Below are 17,229 nucleotides of genomic sequence, written 5' to 3'. Positions count from 1 at the left end.
TTCGTCAGTCTCCATTTAGCTGAGACAAATATGTCCCTGCCTGCCATTATCCCTGCATCCTTGAGTCATTCTGTACACACGTTGCCAGTTTGTGTTTGCCTGTTCTTTTCTTTTATAGGCTATTTTTTGGCCCAATGCTAGTGTGTTTTCTAGGGCTCAGTGTCTTCAGAGCTCTGACAAGGGCAGCAGGGACAGACCTGCCTCCCTGCTCTCTTTCACTAATCATTTACCTTCAGCTTCAAGAGGTGGAGAGAGAGGATTATTGATGCGGTGAAACACATTATGGGGTACAATAGAGAGCAAAATGTGTAAAACGTTCCTATGGTTTAGGAGAATTTAGAGGATTTCTTATAAGCGGATCTAGAATAAGCAACCTATTAGTGTAAGGTATAGGACCACAAAAACATACACAGGCATTCATGAATACATGGCTTGCCTGGAGTCAGGGTCTGTGGTTAGTGGCAATGATTCTCCAAAACTGAGTGCTTTGTTTGTGTAGTGGTTGATGAGGCACTTGAAAAGATCAAACGAGAACCTGGTCAGAAATTAATCTGAAGGATTGCATGCGAAAGATCAGTATCCAGCAGATACTCCGAAATTGCCAAAATGTATTATAGATGCTCCAGCTAGCAAAATATGCCTCTTATAATTAGACCTATCTCCCTCCATTCGCCCTTTTCGTCACTGATCCGGTTGGGTCTGCAGGCTGCGCCAACTATTCTGTTGTGCTCTCTCCAGTGGGGAAAATAGTTATCTTTGGTAAGTTTCCAGTAGGAACACATGAAAGATAAATCTCAAAACCAATTGAGACCTCATCAATTTGAAGATTCAACAGTTCAAGGCTTCAGCAAGACCTCTTGTGCTTCTAGTTCCAGAAGTTCTCTAACCAACAATGTTGACTTTTTAGAATTCACTTCAATCAGATGAGCGTTTCAAGTTAGAACGACATCGTACCAGTATTGCACATGCTCATTGTGTTTGCATTGGGTTGTCCGAAAAAGTCCATGCTCCTTAGTTCTACCCAGAAACGGGACCAAAAAAATAGCCTTACAGTGCTTTCTTCATTAGGTTCTTATTTCAGTATTTCTCCTGCGTGCCAAGAACCACAACAACAAAAGCAAGTAAAAGGATAAAATGAAGGCAAAGGACTAGAAGAAACTACCACAGTTCAATAACCTTTTATGCACAGGTGCCATTGTATTTTACCTCTAATCAGGTGCCTAGGGTTAATTGTCAACCCATCCAGCTCACCGCAGTTTTTGACCCTATAATCCCTTAAAATTTGAGTTTGATTTTTTTCTGTGTCACAGGAATGGCTTTCATCTTCTCAGGCAATTCCCCCAATATCATATCACTTTTTTCACCTGATGATGTATGCTTTCCAGAGTATCAATCTACACCTCCTGCTAATCAACCACCTTTTTAGCCAGCATGATTGCCCCATGTGATCTTAGACACATTGTGATAGGCATGCACAAGAACACTATAAATGCAGGTCATGTTTGTCCCTCTTTACTAACAGTATCAGTGAGGTTCTCAGCAGCATCTACAATAGTGCATAAAAAATTGTGAAATGGACACGGGACAAGAGATAACTTACTGAGACTTAAAATCCGTGCTTTGTAATCATATCATTATGCATTAGCCATTCTAACCAGCAGAGCAGCTCTTTATGCCACAACGCTCCACAAATTCAAGGGGAAAAGAAATTCCTGTATGGAATTTGAAATTAGAGAGTACCAGGACTAGCCTCATCCAACCAGTTTCCTGCTGCAGACCATAAGCCATATATTCTCTGGGTATGGTACAAATTGTTAGACTGTTGTTTCTGGATTATTTCCTAAGCGTACCTATTCAGATTTATCTAATCATATTCTAGCCAAAGCACTGTCTATCATTAAAGAATCCTCATCCACATGGACATTATTGCACCTAGAGCTGCCAGTTTCAAACGTTTTGTTTCAAATGTTTTGTATACTGCACCTTGATGCATTATATTTTATAGTGATTGGAAGGTGCTCCCTCATTCAGTTCTTGTTACAGAGTCATCATTTTGATTTTTTCTGATTTACTTAAGGGTCTTATATTGCACTCTTGCACCATAAGATATTAGTTTCAGCACTGCCTGATGGGTTTATATATCAGTGTGAGTTTATTATGCTGAGTTTGATACCAAACTCCTTAGCATTCAGTAACGCCATCATGGAGCAGTGGAGTTCTTAATGACAAATCCCCAGCCATGTACTCAATATGGCTTTACTGCACTTACAATGTCTGTGAATGGGCACAGACAATGTAGGTGCATAATGATCTTGCAACTATGCCCTCAGCTGTGGTATAGTGCACCCTGCCTTAGGGCTGTGAGGCTTGCTAGAGAGGGGTAATGGAACTATGCCACAGGCAGTGGTAGGTAGGCATGACAATGTGTGCCTTGTCAACCTTTAAGTTTTGTCTCCACCAAACAAACAGTCTGCAATTCCAGGGTGTATGTGTTAGGTGAGGAGTCTCTGAGGGTGGCACAATACATGCTGCAGCCCTTAGAGGCCTTCTCTGGTCACAGGGCCCTTGTACAGAAGAGTTATATGTGGGCCAGAGGTGTTCCAATTGTGGAAGCAATGGTACAGTTTTGGGAAAGAAGAAGACAAGCCCTGGGAACCTGATTGGCCGGGACCCAGGGCACAATCAGTCAACGTACCTCCGAAATATGTCAAAATAGTGTATGTGTGGGGCGGGAGGGGGGTTACTGCAACAGAAACCCACTTTCCTACAGCAACTCATTCATGTCTCGAGTCCTTTGGCCCAAAATGTACTTCATCAACCGCTTTAGTCACCAGTTTTGATAATTTAGCTGTCTTGTTTCCGATATTTTTTTCAATTTTTCCATCCAATATTTTCAGATCCTGCACGCATGCCTTTAATGCTAGACAACCTTCTGACTGCCTCATGCCAAGGGACTTTCAGAGTAGACATATGCATAGAAAATTCAAGTAAGCAAACCATGCTGTGATGTAAGCTTTGAACATATGAGTACCAGAACTCAAACGGGCCAAGCTGGATCTACTTGTCCCAGGCAGTGAATGGGCTGATTAAAGTGCTTACGTTACACATAAGGATGATTTCTCACAATCAATATACAGATTTTGTTTAACCCCTTCGCTGCGGGGGTAATTCATGAGCATGGAAGGGTTAAGTAAATCGATGATAAATTTAAACTCACCAGAAACGGATACAAAAGAGGAAAAGTTTCTTAACGGAATTATTGGAATTGGCATCCATGTATTGGTGGCTACTTTAGTGCCAGGGCCATTTTCAGAACTCTCTAAATATGATTCTTCTACTAATAGGCAGTTGGAATGGACCTGAAATAATTTCTTCCTTCTGTGGGACAAATCATGGCAGAGTTGCAGACAGTACAAACTATGTAAAACCAAATCGTCAAAAATCTTGCAAAAAAACGCAGGGTATTGGAGCTTGAAGAGGAATGATCCTCTTTGATATATTCAAGTATAACAGTTCCTAAGGGTTTTTCTCCAGAGTACATAGCCCTCAAGGTGATGAGAAAACTCAAGGACAGAACATGGGCCTGATTCTCAAAGCACTGACCTATGTCAAATTAGCATGGACCTGAAATGTACTTCTCATCTCTTAGACTCCTTATATCAAACTCCTCTGCAGACAATACCTTTACGAGAATGTATATACTCCATGATCTTCCATTTTAAAATCTCTGCTTGGCTTTTATAAAATCCAAACTAGTGTTACATTTTGAAATAATTCATAGCTTAATTCATAATAATACAACGTCTTAAAAGGAACATTTGTAATTCTCAAATCAAATCGCTTTAGGAAGTTACAGGTTTCTTTAGAAGATATGAAGGGACTAGCCTTTGTGTCTACCTTAAATTGATGCATATTTATATTATCTATGTAGGTGTGTGGTAATTGTATGGCACACACCATTCTTAAAGCCAAAAGAGTACTGTACAGGGTTAAAGGCAAGTATACAGTCATCAAATGATGAAAGAGGTAGCAGGGTTCTGGGAGCAGATGTGAACTGTTTCTGCATTGTGGTGTAGTGTTTTTTTTAAAGAGGTGCATCTTCAACTCTTTCATAAATTAGAGCAGGGTTTAGCCAATCCTGATGTTGTTCCAGATCCCGGTGCATAGATGGCAAAAAGGGCTGATGCTTTTTATTTTTTTACACTTCTCTCCCAAGGGGATCTCTATTCAAGTCATAAGCGCTGAATAGTCCCACCCACATGTGGGGATTCCCAGAGCACTTCTTTGTAATAGGTTTTCTTATGTGTAGATGTTTGCTTTTCTTCAGTAAGGCCTGGATGAATGTTTTGCAGCTTGTAAGAAAGCCGACATTGGCCAGTTTCTTCAGATTGCGTTTAAAGAAGGGTAAGAAATATATATATAAATTCCAGGCAAATTAAGTAGTGGCGGGAGCGTGAAAGATCGCGTCCCACCTAACGTGTTTGAATATCCCGTACTATCTGTAATATTTACCTGTTCGTGTTCAATTTACCACAGTGAACATTGTAGCGTTGCATTGGACTAGATGATTGATTGACTTAAAGTACATCTCTAACTCCATTAATTTGAAGTTTGACGGTTCTCTTCACCACCTGCGCAGCTGAAGTGCACATACAATTGTATTTTAGTATAAAAATGTAATTTGTAATTTTATGTTTTGCATCTCTTCATGTATGTAATGATGTTTTATTTTGTATTTTATGTGGAATTCCTCGGAATTCTAAATCATAATAAAAAAATAAATTGGCAAAAATAATAAATTGGCACATTCAATTGTAGTACAGTTGTTTATTGCCTTGAGGAAGCCCTATTCAGGGTGAAACGCATTGGCGCAACGTTGTTTTGAACAAAGCAACTATTTAAAAAAACTCTGACCGATGCCTTTGAAGAGTCCGGAGAGATTTTGTCCTCTTTAGCATTTAATGCTGTTTTACTTTTGTGTTGCCTCTCTATGCTTTCTTCTTTGTGAAATGTTATTTGACTGCTTAACAAAGGAGAAATATGATGGAAGAAAGAACAGTGTAGCCCTGTAGGATGCCCTTATGTAAATGTGAAAAGAGCGTCTGTGCCTTTACAGGCCCAAAGTCCACCAGACATTTTGTGTCCCATCATGCCCAGTAGGTGGCAGTTGCTTCAGTTCTTTTGCAGAGACAGTGGCAGTGCTAGGTCGGAACATTTTCTATTAATTGTCTCTGTTACTTCCACCGGGGATCGAGGTGGGTTGCTTATGACTACAGTGGAGAGTCCCTCAAGATGGAACTAGGATTACAGGTAAGAAACCATTCCTTCTGAGGCTGTCCATTGATAATCATAAGTACTGAATAGAGTACTAAGCCGATGCTCACAAATTGCGGTGGAAAGGGAAGAGGGCTGATCGACAGACTCAAATACATTTCTCAGGAAGCGCTGTCATAACTGAGCATTTGTTCTAGCATCAGAGTCCAAACAATAGTGTTTAGTAAAGGTGTGAACAGATCTCCATGTGGCCTCTTTACATATCTCAGCGATTGGTATATTCCTCCCTAAAGCAGCTGTTGCCGCTTCCCCTCTAGTGGAATGAGCTCTAGGTCTGCTGGACAGAACCTCATTTTCCTTCTGGTAGTATAAAAGAATGCAAGACATTTTTCATTTATGGACATGGCTAAACCTGTACTGACTGCCCATAGTTTACAAACAATTGATCCAATTTGCGGATATCTTTTGTTTTGTGCAGATGCAATTTTAAGGCTCACCTGACATCTAGAGTATGGAGAGTGTTTTCAGTTGGTGTAGAAGGGTTCTGAAAGAAAGTAGGCAAATAAATAGTCTGATTAATGTCAAAATCCGAAATAACTTTCTATAAGGCTTTGTAAATCATACAGTTGGATTTGAAGATGTTGCAGGCCGGCCTGGGGAGCCAGTGGAGTTCCATCAGGAGGGGGTTGATGTGATCATCTTTCTTCAGGCCCTTGATGAGAGATGTTGTGGTGTGTAGTATGCCTTTAAGGGGGAAAAGCAGTGTAGAGTCTGGAAGGCCATGGAGAGAGAGGGTAAACATCGTTTACAACGATGTTTTCACAACGCGGTACCTTTACACCGCGGCTGTGACAACGCAAGTCGTTACCACGACTTGCGCTGGAGGGCGCTCAAGGTCTAAAAATAGTTAATTTACTATCCTAACACCTTCCCTAGGGTCCACGGGGACTGGTGTTAGAATAGTAAATTAAACTATTCGAAATCCGCGCCCCCCCCAACGCAAGTCGTGGTAACGACTTGCGTTGTCACGGCCGCGTTGTAAAGGTATGCGTTGTGACGGTACGCGTTGTACCGTCATATATCCAGAGAGAGGGTTACCATCATCTAGGTGCAAGTGTATGAGAGTTTGAACAGCAGTTCTGAATTCACCTTCTGGAAGAAAGACTTTCAGTTTCCTTATAAGAGGGAACTGGTACCAGGCAGGCTGTCTTCATCTTTTTGGCAGTGTGTTCCTTGAGGGCGAGGTTGGTGTCCATGACAATTCCAATGGCTTGGCATTCAGTGCGGATTTGGGATTGATGCTGTCAAGATTCTTGTCATTGAGCCAGGTTTGTATTATGTCTTGCTTGCTTTTCATGCTTAATAACAAGTATTCTGTCTTGGTGGAGTTGTGCTTCAGGACTTGATGATGTGCAGGCGGTATTTGAGACATGAGACATCTGGAGCACAAGAGACTTTCAAGTAGAGTTGAGTATCAGTTGCATATTGGTGAGTTTTGATGCTATTATCTGGGAATAGAGCCCCAAGAGGCTCCATGTTCAGGATGATGATGGTGGGGCACAGTATGGAGCCCTGGTGACCCTCCTGGTGATAGAAATCTTTTCAGACCTTGAGGTGCCTAAATAAACTAACTGGTGTCATATGGAAGGGTAGTAAGAAAACCAGTGAAGGAAATTGCCAGTTAATCCTGTGTGAAGCTCCAAGGGGCGGATAAGGATGGAATGTTGACTGTGTCAAAGGCATCTGAGAGGTCCAGCAATATCAGGAGATAGAGGTCATCTTTATCTGTGGTAAGGAGGACATCTCTACAATATATAAGGAGATGGTTAACATTGATGGGATCTTCATGCAATCTTGAAATTGACCTTGAACTGCTCTTTCGATTCCCTTGAAGTTCCCTACATAGTTTATAACAGCTCGGATATGTAAATCTGACATCTAGATAGAGACATCTAGCCGCAGATTCCTTAACTTACAATATCCCCAGGCATCAGACTGGATCTGGAATTTTTTTGCACCAGCACCTCTGCGCGCCGGGGGACATCGCCAGACGACCCCGCCCTGACGTCCACGTATGTGACGTCAGCGAGCTCATATAAGTTCCTCCTGTTGCGCTGACGTCAGTTTCCTTCTTTTCCGCCTGTTCGCGGCATATGTCCACGACGGACCCGCATCTTTTTTGTTTGTGGTGTCTAGGTGAGCACCATGACTCCACGATCTGGGAAGCCTGCCAACACCTGAAGTCAAAGTCTCGGCGGGAGCGCCGCATGAAGCTTCTCTCGGCACGGCTGTCCCGGTCGGAGTCGTTTCGCCCCCCGGTCTCTTCATCAACGGCAGGTCCCGCTTTCCCGGCTCCGGCGCCTTCTCCTTCCTCGGACAGGGAGCTTGTCATAGTTTCGGCGCCGGAAAGCTCCGACTCGACGCCGGATGCAGCCGAGTCGGTGACTGACGAGGCATGATCGACCCCAACGCACGTCGTTTTGGCGCCTTGTCGACACCTAGTTGTGGACTCTTCTCTAGAGACCTTTTGGAGAGAGTTCAGTGCCGGAGGTATTGTTGCCAGTGCCCCCCTTGGAATTTGTGGAGCCTCCTCAGGAGCTCCCAGATCCGGCAGGCTCTTCTCCTCCCCAGGAGCCCCATCAGGATCCTTTTTCTTCAATGGGACTCCCTTGCGTGGGGCATTGGTCACATCCTCAGTGTCTTGGGAGGGTCAGCTTACAACCCTCCACCACTGATGAGTTGTTGTCCCCTCCGCGGAGGGCTACCGAGGCTGGTATGGCTTTTTTGAGTGGTCACATTGGCCACCCCCATTTTAAACATGCAACCCCCTTCTGCCCCTTTGTCTGTGGACCCCTTGCTTGAGGTCCTTCACCGTGGGTCCGGGAATATGGAGCCGCTTCTACCCTTTGAGTTTTCCCTTTATGATGCCCTTTTGGGTACCTTTGTCCGGCCTGCTTCAGCTGACCCGGTAGCTCGTTCAGTTTTGCACCGCCACTGTCCAGCACCATATGATTTTGTTTGTCTTTTTGTGCACCCTGATGCGCATGGGTTTGTGTTGCAGACTGCCTTTCCTTCCCTGCCCCGTCTAATACTTCCTCCCTCTCGGGAGTCCAGTTGGCTTGAGTCATAGGGTAGGAACATCTTTGCATCCACTAGTGCGGCCCTACGGTCCTCAAAAACAGTGTGTGTTTTGGCTCGGGCTACCTCTGCCCTGTGGGTCTCTGCAGAGTCTTTGCTTTCTGCCACCTCTGAAGGTGCTTGCGTTGATCTCCTTCACCTCCTCCGGGATGGCCACGACCTTGCCGAATTCGCAATCTGCTCAGCCTTAGATACTGCGGATTCTTTGGGCCGAGCTATAGCGGGCTCTGTTGCCTTAAGGCGTAACGCTTGGTTGCGAAATAGCGTCTTCCCTGAAAATATCCGGGAGCAACTGGTTGACTTACCCTTTGATGGGGTTTTGCTGTTTGATGCTCACGCAGAGTCGGCGGTTCACCTGCTCCTTGCGGGCTTTCGTCCTCCCACTTCGGTCTTCTTAGGCCTATCTTCCATGGTGGTACTTTTCGTTTAGCATCCTTTAGTTGCGCTCTGTGTTTAACATGGGCAGTGAGCCTTACGTCTTCTTTGTCTGTGGTCAAGGGTGATTACCCTTTTATTGGCATCCCTTGGATGCGTTTTGCTTTGAGCTGCCTGTTAGCCTGCTGTGGCCCTGTTCCACAGGTTGCTGTGTCTGGCCCTCGGACTGTGGTATTGAGCTGGTGGCTCCGCTCGGTAATTTCATGCGGCTCGGAACTCATGTTCATGGGTTCAGTTTGTTAGTACGCTCTTTTGGCTTGGTTTATTGCACTAAGTGGTGTTCCCCCCAGTTTGGGGTATGCATACTCCATGTGGGGTACTTGTATGCTATTATATAGCTTTGCTTATCTCACCGGGGGCTGGAGAGCCTGTGGACTCCATGCGTCGCCTGGTGGTCCGTTATACGGATTCTGAGACTCTTCTCACCATTTGGTAACTTGGCATTTTTGAGCCACTTCCTTCGGATATGCCTTTTTTCCACATTTTCACATACTATTGTTAAAGCTACGCCTGCGGGACAGCTCTTCTGATGGTAGTGGTCCTTGACTACTGCCTGTAAATCTATATTGTGGGTTGTTGCCACTGTGGCTTCATATTGCCCGGTCGGGCACTCTTATGCTTCTTGTGTAAGCCACTTTATGGTCTCTATGGCCGTTTGCCTGCTGCATACTTCTACCTGCTTCAGCGAGTTTAGAATTGATGCTAATTGCCCCTAATTACCCTTTTTTGAGATTGAGTGTGCACTTGGCAGGTTTCTTGTCCCGCGTGCTATTCCCGACGCATTGCTCAGGTTCCAGCTCTTGCCTTTGGGCTCTTGACACTGGCTCCTTCGACTTCCTTTTATAGGCTAGTCTGTTAGGCTCTGGCTTCATCTCTTCAAGTTCATTTCGAGCTTGGGTCGGTGTACTCATCGTGCGCCATTGAGTGGAAATTGGTCCTTCTTCCTCTCTCTCTCTCTCTCTCTTTGCTCTGGTATAGGGCTTATGACCTTATACCTATAATTTTTATACCCGTGTGGTGTGGCGCCATTCTGGTCGTTTTTAGGATATCTTCTATCATGTTATTTCTGCTCTTTCGAGCTGCTTGGGTTGCTGTCTGGCTGTTCCACCACAGCTTTCCCCCTTTATCCGTCCCTCTGTTGCCGGATCGGATGCTTGGCGCTTTCTGTTGTTCTGTCGCAGACCCACCTCCCATTTGAGGTATGGCTGTGGTATCTATTCTAAGTTAAGGAATCTGCAGCTAGATGTCTCATTTCAGATGTACGAGTTACTTACGTTCGGTAACGATGTATCTGGGAGAGACTTTGTCTAGCTGCAGATTCCTTAACGCTCACCCAGCCTCCCCATTCTGCAAGGACCTTGCCGAGTGGTGTTCTCCACTGGTCTCTTCAGTTGCCATTGGGGGGTTCAGATTGTTGCACTCACCTGAGTGTTTTCATATACAGTTAACTTCTGCTGAGGGGCTTCTTTCCTTCTTTCCTTTTGATTCACGAGGAGATTTGTTTTCCTCTCCAGGTTCCTTCCATTCCTTCCGTCTTCTCTACTAACTCAGGGTCCTGGCCCCTCGTGGTCATCCTCTTTGAGGGACGGTTGTGCTCTGTTTTCAACCTCCGTTATTATAGGGAAAAGGCCAGTCTTTTCATACCTTTCTACAATGGGCTGTCGTTCTTTCTGTGTTCCGTTTTCAATAGACGGCACAGTTCTACATGGCACTATCAGTCTATTTCTGTCTGTTGAGATGTTCTTCCCTTATTGCACTTGGGGAAGGGTCTTCGCTTAGCTTGCGGGGCTCTTTCGCACAGCTTCCACTTATATGTAGGCAGTGTCTAATTCTGCCTTTTACAATGATCTCTTCCACCATCTTCATTTATTCAGGGATTTACATCCCTCGCACACTGTTCCCATACTTTAACAGTTTTTTTGTTGGTGGCTCCATGTTGTGCTGCGGAAAAGTTTCTCTGAAGAAAACTGACGTCAGCGTGCCGGGAAGGACTTATATGACCTCGCTCACGTCCCGTACGTGGGCGGGGTCGTGTGGCGCCCTCCCCCGACACTCACAGGTGCTGCTGCAAAAAATTTCCGGAACCAGTCTGACGCCTGGGGATATTCTAAGTTAAGAAATCTGCGGCTAGACAACGTCTCTACCAAATACATCGTTACCAAAGGTAAGTAACTCGTACGTTAATGAATTTCATCTTTTGTAAACCATTTTAAAGGTTTTTCATATGGATCACGCTGGATTTCGGACCATTCCGATTTTCGTCCAATGGTTGTTTCAGAATTCCATTGTAAAATTTCATCTCATTAACAATTAGTTCACTGATCTTCCCAGCCAACAGCAAAAGCAATCACCCCAATACCAAAAGCATGATTTATTTGAATAGAACAAACAATTTGAGATTGGCACAGTGTTGTTTGCCACCAAGTGTCCTTCAGCAAACAGAAAGTATATCACCAAACAAGGAATAGCAAAATAAGCTATGTAAATAACTTTTTCCATTTAATAATATCAGCACACATATTGCTCCTTTGAGTTCTTGCTCTCATTTCACAGGAAGTGGAAATCCAGCACTCTAAAGAAACATTCCCCTCACTGTTCTAGTTTTTTTTATTAGGAGTTTTTAGTGAATACATACATATTATTTCCAAAGCTCCTTTCAAGTCTAACATAGCAACGCTTAAGACATTTCCATAGCATTTAATGTTTATTTCTCCAAAGAAACAGAATTAGATTGCTTTATTACCTGTTCATGTACACTTCATATTCAAAATTTTGTTCAAAGAGCAGGTTCTTGTATCATTCAGACTTGGGCATTTCAAAAATATCTGGGAAAAACCTTTTATCTAGATTTCATAATATGTACTTACCTTCTTCCCTTACCAATACCACCTGCCAATAATACCACTAAAGTCTCATCACTGAAATCTGCAAAGCAGTCACTTGGAGTTAGTCCTCAACATTCTTTAGGAATCACTCTCAAGACATTGCCTGGCGGCTATGAAAAAGCATAAGGCTATCTTTTCAGGAATCCATCTGAGGTTTGTTAGCTCCTCGATTCAAAATATTCATGCATGGCTTATCTGATTCCAGACCCTGTTTTCATTGAGAAGATAAAGGCATGTGTGTTTGCGATTGTATGCCTGCTGGTATTTTCTAACATTCTGATGCTCCAAAGAATATGCTCATGCCAGACAGCCAAAGTTAAAGGCAAGTTGCTTTGTTGTTGTGTGTGCTGAAAGGAAGTCATTAAAATTCACTGCAAGTTAAAACAATGGCTTACCTTAGATCTTTGAAGTGACATTTGAAGATGAATCAATTAATGTTGTGGTTTTCTTTCATTTGTATGCCGGTGGTCATTTCTGCTGTAAACCTGGTTGCTGCCAGAGCTAAGCCCACACTGATCTTTCGCTTCTTTTCTATTTCTCCTAGATGTGCCCTCTCGAATGCTTAATCCTCGCAATCAACTCATCAAAGTAATTGAATACAATCGGACTCGACTAGACTGCCCTTTCTTTGGTTCACCCGTTCCTGTTCTGCGCTGGTAAGAACTGGCATTAACAGAGCTTATTTAGTGTCTACCTTGTCCTTTTATGCCACTTTTGCCCACCTTCAAGCACACCTCACTCAAGTTCTCACCATCAGCTACTTTCCTGAAAGGAGTAGCAATCTTCCCCATTCCACAAATTACCCTCTGTCTCACATGTTCCAATTCTCTGTTTCGAGGTTTAAGAATGGCCGGACCAGTAAACTGGATGGTGGAAATTATCGAGTGTATGAGAATGGAAGCTTGGAGATCATCATTACCCGAAAGGATGACCAGGGTGTCTACACGTGTGTGGCCACTAACACCCTGGGCAAAGCAGAGAATCAGGTCACCTTAGAGGTGAAAGGTAAGCTTACGTAAGGTGGGCTCTAGTATACTCAGTAAACAGAGTTTTTTTTGTATCTCCCGGCATTTCATCTGTGTTCCTATCATACATTGTTAGCTGGCTCACAGCTTTTGGATGGGAAGCAGCTCATTAATTTATGCTTTATATTACAAGATAAAGTATACTTCACTAATGCACTCCTGAGGTGGCCTAGATTCTTCATCTGCTGTGTTATTCACATACAGCTTTACAGTATCCAGAGGAAGCTTCAAAAGAGTGCTGATAATATGAGATACATGGAAGAAAGATGCTATAGGATAGCAAGGAAGGTAAAAACTAAAGTTGTTGAAGTATGAAAGGAGGGGAAAAGAAGAACTTGAGTTGTGTTTTAATGAATGTATTGGTTTAATTGTAAGTTTAGGGGGAAGCTTTTCAGGAAGTTCAACTTCATGGCGTTTTGAAATTCGCTTTCTGAGAGAGGAAGGTAGAGTAATGCTCAGGAATAGGATAAGGAATGGCTTCAGTTTCTTTTTGACTGTTTCGATTGATGTTAGGATGCTGGACAGTGCTTGGCAAAAGGTAGGGCTTGTGGTCTGATTCTGTGACTGGGGTGAGACTTACATTATTCACTTGCAAATTTAGTGGAGAGTGGTATCCAGGCTACAGACTTTGTTGTGTGAGGGGCTCTTGGACAATACATTTTGGTCAAGACAATTGGATCTTTATCTAGTTAGATGTTGAAGTCTCTAGAGATTAGTAAGTAGGTGGAGGGAAGAAATATTTCAGAGGGCAGGGTTGAATAAAAGTGCTCTATGAATGTTTCAGCTTGGGCTGTTGACTGGTTGCATTACTGGTTTTCAAATGTCTTGGTCAGCACCATGAGATGCCGTCGGCTCATCAATGAAGAGAAAATATTTTGCTCTGTTGATCTCAGTTTATGATGGTTAGTGACTTGGTTCAGAGAGAGATAGGATTTAGTGCAAAAGGCAAAGATGTGCATCAAACATCCAAAATGGACCATTAATAATAATGAAACACCCTTTAATGGTGGAATGACATCCAGATGGAATGTTGAGTCTATAAAAATGTGTATCAGACAGCAAGTTGAGCTCACTCACAATTCTCTAGAGGCTGTTCAGAGTAGGGTGAAGACGCCACTTCAATTCTGCTATTTTCCCCACAATTATTGACGTTGATGCAATTGGTAAGGCATATCATAGCAATCTTTTTGGATTGAAATCCTCTATTCCCAAATACCTTGTGGCAGGAAAAGTTGTAAACCTTGAGAGTATGCCTTCTCGGTGGAGGAAAATTTACTTAACTGTTACAGTAGTTCTTTACTGAGGATATACTTTTCAAATTGATAACTGGCTCCCCTATTTTCCCTTATTGGAGGCTGGCTGCCTACCTGATTGCCTAAAATTAAGGTACATTTGTACTGAAGGCAATTCATTGACTGTTATGCTCTATGTTGAAGACTGCATGTGCTGTGATGAGACTTACTTCCAGAGAGCAGAACTGGTAACAAAAATACAAAATCCAAGTGAATCCCCAAATGCCTAGAGAGTTTAATCAGAAGAAAGTAACACTTGATGAGAACACTGGTCTGATGATTTGAGTCTTCAGGCTCACCCGTAGTGGACAATAAACTACCTTTTGATTGCTTTCCAATTTCATTGGAGATAATAAAGGTGGGATATTATGTCCCTGATTCCAAGCATGGTGAAGAGCCATCTCTGAAGGGCTATTCACAGAATGTGTTCAGTGAATGATAATGAGAAATCATAAATGCAGATCCTGCAAGTATGTGTGACCCTGCATAGGCAGTAAAAATAGTAGAGTTTAGAAGCAATTATTTAGTTGTCCCCCTGTTATCTCATGACATGTTGTGGCATTGCTGTGCAACCTTCATGATGTGGGACTTGAATATCTAAGTAACTTTGTTTTGGCAAGAGCTGGGCATTGAACTCTTTAATTGTTTAAACAATTGTTAACAATGCTTTAAAGGTTGGAGGGTCGACCCAGGGGCTGTTAGTAATTGTGATACCTAGACATATATTGTGAAATTGGGTAATTTGTGACTGCCTGTGCTAACATGCTGGCTCTGCACTCTAGGTTGCAGAGAGATGAAGGCTGTGGGACATTAGAGATGGTGCTTTTAAATTGCTGTCTTCCTTCTGGTAATAACCATGATACTGAGCTTGGAGAATTCTTGACTCTATACAAGAAATACTAATAGGACAGTATTCTGAGGCCCCTAGTATTGTATCTGTTTACTTAAATGCCAGAACGTCTATGAATACAAGTAAATCTGATTTAAGATTGGACAGACAATTCTGGGTCGGTGGAGCAAGAAGTTGACCTGAAGTTGAAGTTGACCTGAGTGAGGATCTTATTGGACTTGTGCTTTCTTCCCATTGATCCTTGTGATTCTATATTAGAAGGGTCAAATTGGCGGAGTTGGAATTGAGATATCTTTACAATGTCAGGATGTCAGCAATTTATGGTTTAAATCTTTTCTATTATCTTAAGAATGCAAAAATAACAGTAGCTGCCACCTACATCCACTGGCCGGTGGGGAACAATAGGAAGATGCTTAACTTTGTAGCTGGGTTGAGAGGTGTGGGGAATATCGGAGAAGATAGGAGACCGGGTAGCTGGGGGTGATCGTTATCCCAGTGATGTAAACTCGTGCACACAGAGGGATTGTCTTATGTGTGGGTGTGGTCTTCCGTGGAGTGATTTGCCTTAGTGAGTCGGAGGACCCGGAGGTATCTCGGTCACACAAGTTCTGTAAATTCCGTGGATAAAAATTCTATGGTAGCGCCCAAGGTTTTTTTTAATCTGGGGAATGTACGTGTGAGACTTGCTGTAATCTTTTCCATGCCCACTACCTCCCATACTTTATGTCACCAGTCCAGTCTGGTTAGGATCTCTTCTGCTCCCCATTTAGACAGCAACACCTGCTTAGCAGTGTCCATCGCTAACGTGATCACTCTCCCTCGGCAGGACTTAAGGGGGTATGTAAGCATGTTAGATAGTCCTAATAGGATATAGCAGGGGAATCTGGGTATTTCTATGCTGTAGATGGTGTCTATATCCCGCATGATTGAGTCCTAGTACACTTGTATCATTGCCAGAGAACATGTGTGAGTGCCAATCTGATCGCAGCGATACCAGCAAAGATTGTCCCCTCCAGGCTTCCATCATGCAATTCTGGCTGGGGTGCAGTACCAGTAATGTGCTATTTTGAGGAACATTTCCTTCCCGGCTGTGCTACAGGAGGAAGCCCTAGCCCTAGGAATTATATCATGACATTCTCTGGGGGAGAACGCATGTTCAAGTTAGGAATCCCCCCGGTGCTGCACAGGGGATTTAGTACTATGTTTAGGTGCATTGAGGAAGGTGTATATATCTGAGAGCATGCGCTTATCCTAATTTTAGGTTATGTACCATTGTTCAAACTTAGTTAGTGGGCGACTAGCGTGGGGGTGGACCTGTGCTCGAGTCACCCAGTGTCGCAAAGCAAGATATTGCCAGTATGCATCCCTTTGGAGTCCAAAGTCTGAAATGAGTTGGTGAAATTCCATTATTCCCTTCTCATCAAAACGATCGCCAATTCTTTTGCAATTGGCCTCCTGCCATTTGAGATGGCTATTCCCTTCTCTAGCCGTGGAGGGAAGTCCGGATTTCCTACAAAGGGGGTCAGTGGTGACATGAGAGTCCACAAGGCACCTGCACTCTATCCCACACCGAGGGTGGCTCTTAAAACTGGGGAAACATAAACATAATTTTGATGATGTTGTTCAGGGAGGCAGGGCGCCTTTCAAATATGTATACCTGCGATTGAACGATCATTAAAACACCAGTGTCTTTCTGACTCTAATTTATACCGTACGATCATGTATCGCAATTGTGTGCCTGAAAGTATCGCTCCAGCTGCAGAACCCCGAGCCCCCCATCATCCTGTCTCAAATACGTTTGGTGACGTTCCATGTGGGCTCTCCTCCCTCCCCATATAAAGACCCTGATAAGGTGCTGCAGCTGGGCCACCAGCCGCGGCGGGGGTTGCAGTGGGAGAGTCTACATCACATACAAGATGCGTGGCAAGAGAGTCATTTTAATAGCCGCTTGCCTGTCTAACCCTGACATTGTGTGTTTCTTCCAAGTCAGTAGCTCCCCCCGAATCTCAGATAAGAGCTTAGACTAATTCACCTGAGCCGTCTTTTCATGGTGAAAATCTGCAGCCCCAGGTAGGGGACTTTTTCTAAAGCCCGTGTAAATGAGAACTGCCCCGCTAGTTGATTTTAAAAGCCAGAATCTAGGCTAAATACCTCTGTTTCTCCTAGGAGGGGAGGTAAGGAAGTGAGCGGCTGCATGTGGAAAAGCACCACATTGTCTGCATAAAGCAAAACTTTGTCTTTCCTCTCTCCCATCCATATCCCGTTGTTAGTGGGATGTTGGTGGATGCTTTTAGCAAATGGCTCCATGTAAAGAGCACAAAGCAGAGGTG

The 17,229-nt window shown here is 43.6% G+C and overlaps 1 protein-coding gene across 1 annotated transcript in view; it reads left to right on the top strand.

Annotated features, from left to right (window-relative positions):
* The window catches only part of NFASC (neurofascin), a 639,840-nt gene that overhangs the window by 386,442 nt on the left and 236,169 nt on the right, over positions 1 to 17,229 (top strand). The window contains exons 13-14 of the mRNA XM_078644633.1: positions 12,277 to 12,388; positions 12,571 to 12,737. Of these exons, the coding sequence (XP_078500759.1) occupies positions 12,277 to 12,388; positions 12,571 to 12,737 (279 nt within the window). The remainder of the gene's footprint in view (positions 1 to 12,276; positions 12,389 to 12,570; positions 12,738 to 17,229) is intronic.

The sequence above is a fragment of the Lissotriton helveticus genome, chromosome 5_1 (genome assembly GCF_964261635.1).
Source record: "Lissotriton helveticus chromosome 5_1, aLisHel1.1, whole genome shotgun sequence".
Taxonomy (NCBI): domain Eukaryota; kingdom Metazoa; phylum Chordata; class Amphibia; order Caudata; family Salamandridae; genus Lissotriton; species Lissotriton helveticus.
This window is presented reverse-complemented; position numbering and strand designations above follow the sequence as displayed.